The sequence below is a fragment of the Rhipicephalus sanguineus genome, chromosome 6, assembly GCF_013339695.2.
Source record: "Rhipicephalus sanguineus isolate Rsan-2018 chromosome 6, BIME_Rsan_1.4, whole genome shotgun sequence".
NCBI lineage: Eukaryota > Metazoa > Arthropoda > Arachnida > Ixodida > Ixodidae > Rhipicephalus > Rhipicephalus sanguineus.
In genome coordinates, this window is record NC_051181.1 from 7,748,952 (window position 1) to 7,759,120 (window position 10,169).

Here is a 10,169-nt window from a genome sequence, read left to right on the forward strand (position 1 = left end):
CAAAAATAACAGATCAAGAAAAACAAAAAAAGCCCTTACCACAAACACGTGCGCCACTGCGTCATCTCTTCCAGAACATAAAATTCATCCCCTACGTGCTGACAAAAATTCAAGTTCTTTTTTTGTTAATAAGATCGAAAAAAAGAACTTGAATTTTTGTCAGCGCGTAGGGGATGAATTTTATGTTCTGGAAGAGATGACGCAGTGGCGCACGTGTTTGTGGTAAGGGCTTTTTTTGTTTTTCTTGATCTGTTATTTTTGGGAGATATCTTGTCTGATTTTGATCGTTTTTCATAAATAGGCAAGCTCGCCCAAGAATAAACTGTTAGTTGAAGTCAGAACTCTGTCCCGTGTCTTCCTTGTGTTAATCGTCTGGTTTGTGCTGTATTTTACCCATGAACTATGCATCACCAACTAGCCTGCCAGCAAATGTTATTGGCAAGGTAGCCGAAGCATCTATTCACTCCGCACAGCTTAACGCAAAGCTCAACACCATCCTTAGCAGCTTCAAGCGATGATTATGCGATGCAGCTAAAGCGAGACAAGCAAGGATTTCTAGAACAGCATGCTCACTCCCAGCGATAAAAAATGCATGGCCACATGCTGGACAAGTCAACAACATCGCATATCTTGGTGCTGTCGGTCCGATGCCAGCGGTCGCGTTTCACTTGTGCTTCCCATTTTTTTCTTCGCTCACTGTTACGAGGGAAGCGAAACGTCCGCTGGCCTTTCGCGTGTGAATTAGTACAGTGGCACACAGCAGCCTGTCATAGCGGCCAAAGAACGGATCTGAATACGTCCAAAACAACGTGTTTACAGCACCGTTCCCGCGCTAGCCCCTGCTGGCCGCCCGACACTTTTGAACCAATATGGCCGTCAGGCGGCGCGGAGTCTTTCAAAAGGTGTCTCCACATTGAAGAGGAGGCGCGCGCATATCGAGGCACCCTACCGCCACTGCGCCTGCCGCCGCCGGCTAGGAGAGAGGGTTTACGTCACGAGAAGGGGGCGGCGCTGGGGCGGGGCGCGGAGAGCGGCGAGATGAAAGGATCGCCAAACTCTACCTAAAAAGCCACCAAAACTTGCCCGCGTTGCCAGACCACTTTTTGGTGCTGTCCTTAGGAAATTCCAAGCGAGATGTACTATCGTGAGCAATATGAGCTCAAACACGCAAACGCGTGGCAAATAACATCAAAGCCGAGATTACGTGATGCATGGATGACGCCGCCGGAATTGGAGGGGAAAGGAGGGCGCTCTGCCGCTGACTGTTGGCACTCCCGCTTCGCTAGCGTTGCTGCGAAACATCAGCTGATTGCGTGCCATCGACCGCTAGTAATGATAACAAAAAAAAATGCACGCCAAAAACAAAATAAATAAAAGAGGCGTATCAAAGTGACCAGCCAACACCATCTATACTCGGAGACAACTTTCTGTGGCAATGCGGTCAAGGCTACAGAGCCGAACCACGCCGTTTCGTCAGTGTCACTCAGCAGCTGGAAGTATTTCCGCAAATAAAAGTTTTTTGTGCGTAATCTAAATATTTAAAATGTGGAGTTATAATTTTTAGCTGCTAATTGATAATGCCAGAAAGTTATTGGTGATATTATGTGAAATGGCGTTATATTTTATATTTTTCGGGCTTTTTTGTTGCCGCGTTCCCCACTAGCGTCGCATTGGCTCTCTTCGTTCACCATCACCCTTTAGAAGAAAAAAATGGCCTCCGCGTCGCCTGTGCCTTCCTCCTACGGTAGCTCGCCAGTTGCCTCGCCGCAAAGGATATTCAAGAAGCTTCAGTACCAAAAGCTGTCGAAACAAACCAAGCAAGTGGTCTGCAGCGTGTACGGCCAAGTGAGACTGACGGAACCGGGACTCCGTCGCTTCCGTGTTTCGTTCGGTTAAGGCCTCACCGCGCTGCCACCGCACGTCCGTTTCCGCTCCGTTTTTCTGCTCCGTTCCGCTTTTCGAGGCGGGAGGCTTCCGCAACAGTCCTCGGTGGGACCGCACGAGCGGACAGCATGCGCGCGCTGATTGGCCGACGCGATGTTCGCGAAGTGCTGGCAACCGTTCGTCACTGCAGCGGTGTTCGATGGCGGCGACTATCACCAGCAGACGACTCAAATACTTTTGCTTATGTGGGTTTAATTTTCCGCATTTTGACGTAAACAAAGCATTTGCGCGGTTACGTTCTGTTCTACAGTGGCACGAGTTGCATGGCATGCGGTCATGGACGCCCGAAACGCTGTATAGAGGGGCTTTACGCTGTACAATAGTTGAAATTCAGTTATTGCTGCCGCATCTCAGGCATTCTCAGCAACAATCAGCCCATTTGCGCTAGGTCGCGTTCGGCGCGACATCGCAGCGTTTGAAGGTGTGTGCGCGTCAACTTGCAAGAACACGGCGTCCCCGCACACGTCTCTAATGCGATGATTCAGGTAGGGAACCTGTCGCGGCAACAGCGCTGCACGCTCACGACGATCAGGCCATCGATCGCGACGTGCAGACGTGTAGGTCATGAATAAAATTTCTTCCTCTTCATATCATAGAAGTGCGCAGTGCCGGCAATGGGGAGGCGGGCGGGGGGGGGGGGGGGCGGATGCAGTGCTGCTATAAGCTAACGGCAACCCCTGCCACCGATGACACCGTTCTGAAATGCAATGAAAACAAACGCTCACTTGCACAAATTGTCTGTTTTCTTTCCAGCTAGCACTGCGGAATCTACGCAGTTAGCCGCGAAGGCACGGTGCTAAAAAAAAAACGCTGCAAGTAGGAGAATTTTCACAAGGTTCACTCGTATATCCTAGTTCTCCCAAAGCCGTTCAACCTTGCGTCATAAGTCCGCGGCCATGGCAAAGCACGAGTGCCTGCTCAAATTATTGTCACTGTTCTTGGCCGTCCTTTTGACTGATAGATATATGAGCATAGGCGTGCTCAGGGTTCCCCTTCGGGGGGGGGGGGGGAGGCGAAGGTTCATCGCGGCGCCCCCCCCCCTCCATATTAAGTCAATGTATGGGGGCAGACTTTGCGCCCCGCTCTTCTTAGGTGACTAGGGGGGGGGGTGCCCCCCTGCCCCCCTTCTGCGCATGCCTACGTATATGAGTTTCTATTTGAAGTTGTAACTTTTGTTAGAAGTTACAGCATCAGACTGGCATCCTCTCCTTTCTAATACTGTGCAAGCCTGTTGAGTAGCTGTGTTCTTTTCTTACTGTGCCCAGATAAAATACATGGATACATGCGATGTCTTTTTTCTTGTTAACAGTTATCACATACTGAGGAAGACATCAAAAGAAATAGTCGCGATGCTTAAGTTGTACAACCAAGGAACAATTGCCCGTACAGCTGGGAAGAAAAACTGGGACCTAGACAGCCCGATAATTGAGGGGAGGACAGGGTGAAACTTATTAGGTTCTGCATGTAATCCATGCCCAGCCCCGCCAGAATCATTAACAAGATGTGGCAAAATCTTTGTGATGATTCTATCATGGCTCCCACCCAGTATCTGATCGAATGCTGGCAAGCAAGACAGCCACCTACATAAGTGGTAAACTGCACAGATGGTAATTATCCCAAAGCCAAGAAAAGAGGTGCAACAAGATAACCTCCGGCCTATTTCAATAACATCGAACACAGGCAAGCCTATTATGTAATGCTCATATGACTAAGTACATTCAGATTGCATTAATGTTATTTTGACATGCTGAAATGGTCATACCAAGCCAGAAGCTACGTACGTAGCTTGGGGCATTGATGAGGGGGGGGGGGGGGGAAGTGGTTCTTATAAAATTTGGGATTTGAAGATATAAGTGCACCCCGCAACTGTCTCTCTAGATGAGGACACCTCAGCAGTAGTGCACAGGGGATGGGAGTAGGAATGAAAGAAGGAGTAAGAGAGAAGGGAGGGATAAAAAAAAAATAATAATAATAATAAAAAAAAAAAAATAGATGCGCATATATAAATATACACACAAATATTAGGGGGTAGCACTCTGCTCCCGTGATGAAGGGGAAAGGAAAGAGCGGGAAGGAGGCCGGCAAGGAGAAGGGATGTAATTAAACATCTTGTGCGAAACAAGCGGACAGAAGAGAGTTCAACGCCGAAGGGAGTTGAGTAAACGGTCCGTGAGGAGCGTAGGGTTAGGCGCGTATAGCGCTTGCTTAAAGAGCACTTGCAGGAGAAAAAAAAAAAAAAAAGAGTTAGCAGAGGTGATCAGCACTCACAAGGTAAGCGCGTAATCCTCGATGATTGCGCCGGCCGGAGAGTTATCCCGTGGGCGCGATGACATCATGCGCGGCGAGAGCCGCGGCGCACAACGCACGAACAGGTGAATCGTCAGGAACGAAGGGCAGGACTGCACGAATGGCTGCGGCGAGCGCGGCCAACACAACGTCCTTGGGGTCGGCCTGAGGGGCCGGCGCACTCGTTGTAGAGGGCGTGGGTTCGGCGGTGGTAGAGCCACAGCCGCCGGTAAGGGCATCGCGGAAGGAACGGCCCTTGGTCACAACCGAACCGCCCCGCTTGTTGTGTACAACGTTCCCGGCACGCTCCAGAGCTTGGCGGCGAGTCACTGAGCCATCGGATGAGGCGAGGATGACGGCGGCCTTGCGCTGAAGCTGCCAGGAAGAGCAGCGCGGGTCGGTTGAGGCGTGGTTGCCGTTGCAATTGACGCAACGTGGTTGTTCTGCTGTACAGGGTTCTGCGGCGTGGTTGGCACCGCAGCGAAGACAGCGCTCGTCAAGCGAGCAGGTGGCCGTGGCGTGTCCGTAGCGGCCGCAACGGGTGCATTGGAGCGGCCTGGGCAGGCGAGGACGAACGAGACGCCTTTGTTTATATAGGAAAATTTCCTTGGGGACCGTGGTTCCCTCGAAAGTGATGGTGAGGCATTTGCCTCGTCTCACGCAGGAAGTCACTGGGACTGATGAGGAGATGTTGGCCGAAATGGACTCGGCGTCGAAGCGAGAATCAACTCCGAAGACCAATCCGACGCATGTGTTCGTGGTGAGAATCTTGCTTCTGACCTTCACATCGCAGATGACAGCCACCTGTAGCAGGGAGGTGGGGTCGGAAGCTTGGTGTGTATCGACGGCGACGAGGTTGCGCCGGTAGTTGACACGAACTCGCCGCGTAGCGGGGAATCCGGAGAGGAAGCTCGCAATGTTGTCCCTCGAAACAGCGAGGAAGTGTGTTTTCTTCCCGACAGGGCGGAAGATGATGGTGTGCCCGGAAGTGTTTGGGCACGGCATAGGGGTGGCCTGGTCGCATCGTTGACTCAGGAAGGGACGTGACGAGGTGGTAGGTTGCTCGAAGCCCTGGGGAGCGGAAGTTGCAGCGGGCGTGTTTGGCCCAGTTACGGCCGCGGCAGGGAGAACGGGCGCCGCTGTCACGGCAGCCGAGAGAGGCGAGATAGAAGGAGATGCGGTGAACGAGCGGGACGAGCCAGCTTCGCTTGAGGCCACGGGGGTGGCAGGAGAGGAGGGAGGCGTGGCGTGCTCCCAAGAGGAAGACGAGGCAGTGGACGCTTCCGTTTCCTCAGTTGCTGCAGGAGAGGAGGTACTTGTTTGGGAAGTCTCTCTCTCATGTATGGGCTTGTTTGGTTGTGCAGGGGTTGCGGGCTCGTGGCTTTGTTGTCGGAGCGCCGTGTTAGTGAACGACGCGAAGGTCGCCGAAGGGGGGGTGCCTGCTTGCTGTGCTGATGTATCCCCTGTTGTAGAGGGATCAGAGACCGCGCGAGGCTGCATTGCAGCGCCAGCGGGGCGGGGCCGCTGTCTCAAGACGGGTCCCATGTGTCGTGGTAGCCCTTAGAAGGGCTGCGCGCGGAGGCGCCGAGCGACGGATGGCATTAAATTGCGGAGCGAAAAAGGGCGCGTCCGTTCAGTATGAAATCTCAATCGAAACTCCGGCATTGATGACCGCGATCTTTTCCTGCATACCGTGATCAGGTTCAGGCCAAAACCGTCCGCACACAACATTATGCTACAAATTGAACCCTACATAATAGACGTGTGATTGCAGATATTGCATACCAAAGCAATCGTTAGAATGAGTCTCACGAAGGCCTTTGACAGCATCACACACAAGGCTGTTATAGAGAAGCTACAGAAGCTAAACATATACATACATGTATGTAAGGACAACCATGTGTACCATGTGATGGTAATCGTAACAGGGGAGATCAGATCAGATCCAAAAAAACGGCAGGAAGTGAAAGATGGAAACTTGCGATGAAAAACTGTAAACAGGGGGTGGGTGCTCGAGCCGACGTTTCGAAAAGTGGACTTGGCTGGAACTGAAATCAGTTCCAGCCTTGAAGAAGACAAGTCCACTTGTCGAAACGTCGGCTCGAGCACCCACCCCCTGTTTACGGAGATCAGATCAGGTGACATAGAATTCAAAAGCTGGCGAACACCTTGGGGATCGGTTCCGTCTTCCTTTGTGCTGAATGTATACGCTTACTGGAAGAACTGAATAGCATGAAAGCATGAAAGCATGGCCTGTAAGCTTATGGCATCATGTTGTGGGTAGGTGACAGCAATGGTCAGATAGAAAAAAACTGTGCAATACACCACACACAGGCTAAACCATACGCCAAACAAATGATGTGGCTTAATTATCTAAAGGATATCCAGTTGTCATTCTGCCATGAAAGAGGCCAACTTGGTACGCATAGTGCAGGCCTTCATTATCATGAGCTGTGTGCAACACCGTACCAAACTCCAAATGCCAGGGAAGACTACTATATATAGTGGTCACTAAAGATAGTGCAATATTACGACTCACGCAGAGTCCTATGGGCACACACACACTCAGTGAACTTATTGACATAATGAACTACACAGCATGAGACAGCATAAGGGCGAATATTCCCCATAATGTACGCAGATATCTTTAATTACTCCCCCTACCTAGAAAGATTCACCCCAAATCACAGAATAAAACACAGGAATGATGTGACAATGTTCATAGCTCTTTGCAACGTGTCCATTGTAACAGATGGCGATCCCAAAGTGGGAGGGTAAATGTGTGCTGAAAACGCCTAAGAAGCCGAGGAATTGCCCATTGCATTGGCAATGGCTTCCACGTGAGCCAAATATGTAATCAATGAAAGAAGGGAATTTTAAGGGCTCATTTCTTTGCTTCACACAACCTTAACGAAAACCAGCACATAACGAAGCCAAGGGTATAGGGGACATTAATTATACTGTTTTAAGTGTATCACTGAACAAATTATGATATAGATGTGAAGGAAGTAAAGTGGACAAAATGACAACTTGCCGCCATCAGGGACCGAACCTGCAATCCTTCGGATAACATGCCAAATACACTACCAATTGAGCTATGGTAGAGCATTGAGCGTGTTATCCGAAGGTTGCAGGTTCGGTCCCTGATGGCGGCAAGTTGTCTTTTCGTCCACTTTACTTTCTTCACATCTATATCACAATTTGTACAGTGATACATTTAAAACAGTATAATTAACGTCTCTTATACCTTGCTTGGCTTCATCATCTGCTGGTTTTCATTAAGGTTGTGTCAGATATGTAATCAGAAACTCCAAAGCCTCACTCTGCAACTTCACCAGGGGTGCATCTCGCTGACCGAACAGCAAATTCTGTCCAAATGATCGGGCACCTGTACACTATACCTTCCCATAAATGAGGCGGCTCATGCCATTGCTTGAGCAATTACATAACGAGCCACCAAGGTGCTCCTTCTAAGGTCAAGAGGGAACTGCACAGTTAACTACAGGGAGATCTAAAGTCATTACAGACTGGGAAGAGCCCAGTATACCCCTAAGCATTCGACAATTGCTATGCAGCAAGTGGGGACCCGGTGCCTCCACTAAACCAATAACACTTGAACCTGGTGGCTTGAACCTCATGTCAGCCTGGAAAGAGAAACTCTGGGCCATCCCATTGGCTAAAGACGGCCCTGGGCCCATGGGTTACTAGTCACTATTTAGGTGCCCATTTATTACCAGAAACTGCTGCACACAAGCTAATGTTATCTCTTTCTCTCTTCTCTTGCTGTCATCTTTTTCTTCACATATAAAACCACACAGAGAAACTGCAGCACAAAAGAACAACCTTGTTGAAATTTAATTCTTGCAACTTGTAAATTTTCTGAACACAATAGTTCTACTCTACCAGAAACACAAAATCTGTCCACCCATGCCTCAAGTTCTTACTGTGCATAAAAATGTTCTACATACCTAAGTGGTAAGCTTGATGGAGCATTTAAGTGAAAGTAATGTATGCATGAAATTTCTTATAACTTATCTAATGATTGTTATACATAGCTGCTTGTCACACATTTTCAAGAATACAGTACTTACATAAAAGTGAATATTTATATTGATGCCAACATAAAGTGTTTGCAGTGAACATAATATTCACATTTCTTGTTGAGGTCTCAATGGTTTCCACTGTCCCTTTAATATACCTAGCCATACTTCACACAACAATTAAACAATGCATAGTACATTATCAAAGTGCACAACAATAAGCAGTGCCATGGCGTGTATGATCCTGCTCTCAGCAATGATGAAATCCGAGAATGATTGAATAATGACTGTGGTAGCTGTTAAGAGCACCCATGTATGTGTTCTCATTTGATCACTTTCACTACAAAGATTTGCTTGTGTAGGGCAACCAATGTTACTGAATTATATATGGCAAGCTCTACCTAAGCTACTGGCACACCCGAATGTGTCATATAGGTATTAACAACTTGGATAGTTATATAGAGCTATGTTTTTATAAAATGAAAAGAGCATGGCCTGGATAACATAAATAGGTGAGTTGTACCTACATAGAACTGTGTTTGAATAAAGTAACCTGATGATTATCACAGCCAACCACAATTATCATGTCCAACAACTCTTAATGCATATGAGAAGTAACACATTGAAGTTCACATATTCAAAAAATACCACCGTAATTAGATTCTTTTTACAACTGTACATATTCTTTAAATTGTACTGCATTAGGTATATCGTCATGTTTTCACCAAGCATACAACAAAGATGCCATTATGCCATTGTCTTCTATTATCTTTGTTATGTACGAATATGATGCTATATGCGGTAATGCTCTCTTTTGTAGAAGTTGATATTTATTATTCGTCTTTTGCATGTATAACTATTTGCTTTTGCTAGTACATATGCCCTGTAATTGCTCCTACAGTGGGCGGTGCCTAAGTAAACGTTTACTCCATCTCCCATTTTTCACCATTGTGCTTGATTTGCTGAAAAATAAACACGGACTGACTGCTTGAGTTATACGTAGGTGTCAATAAACCAATTTTGCAACTGACTATGACACGTTAACCATGCAATCATGGAATTATATGATCAGGTTACGTCACCAGTATAACTATTCTTTTGCTTCCCACCCATCCATCTATGAAATACTCAGACAAAATAACTTAACCTCATGTTTTGACACAACAAATAAGATAGAATTGAAAACAACATAATTGAAATGAAGACTGCTTGATTACTGAGGGTGGAGCCTGTTCTCCATGGCCCCACTGGCTATTGCAGCTCAACGGGCCTGTTCGAGGGTTACCAATTCGTTTCCATTGACAGATTGAAAAGCCACACCTTCCACGACCCATTGTTGGGTCGTTGTTAAGTAGTCGTAAGGCGGCATTTGCGGGACGCTGTGTGCACTGGTACTGGAAGTCGCTGTCTCCCTTCTGAGGATGAGACTGTATCAGTAAAGTAGATGTTTGCATCCTACTGCCTTCTGTGCAGGGTGGCTTCTCAGGCTTGTGGCTGTTTTATTTGGAAGTACGGGTTCATGTGACATGGCACGAGGATTCTTGCTCCTACATCAGGTGGCATAAGTGCGGTTCCATTTTTACATACCTGAGGCATTGAGGGGTAACACAGTCATATTATATTCAATGGAAACATTTTTCCAGTGACTCTAAGTCTTATCAACACAGAGTGCCGTGGTGTGTTGCATTGAGTCCTTTGTGCTGGGCCATAAGTGTGGCCCCAGCAAGTTTCTCAAATGTGTTGGTCATGCCTAGTTCGATGAGGCAGTCTGTGCTCATGTTTTTGGGCAGACCGAGTGCCACCTCGCAGGCAATCAAAATTATTCAATTTGCTTGGTAGATTTCAGTTTGTTGCGCATCTTGGAATGGGAGAGTGCAAGTTATTTTGCTCATGACGAAG

The 10,169-nt window shown here is 47.8% G+C and overlaps 1 protein-coding gene across 1 annotated transcript; it reads right to left on the reverse strand.

Moving 5' to 3' along the window:
- Positions 1 to 4,254: 4,254 nt before the first annotated feature.
- LOC119395734 (uncharacterized) lies at positions 4,255 to 5,775 on the reverse strand. The gene has a single exon (XM_037662742.1). It carries the CDS (start codon positions 5,773 to 5,775, stop codon positions 4,255 to 4,257), a length of 1,521 nt encoding a protein of 506 aa, XP_037518670.1.
- Positions 5,776 to 10,169: the final 4,394 nt, after the last annotated feature.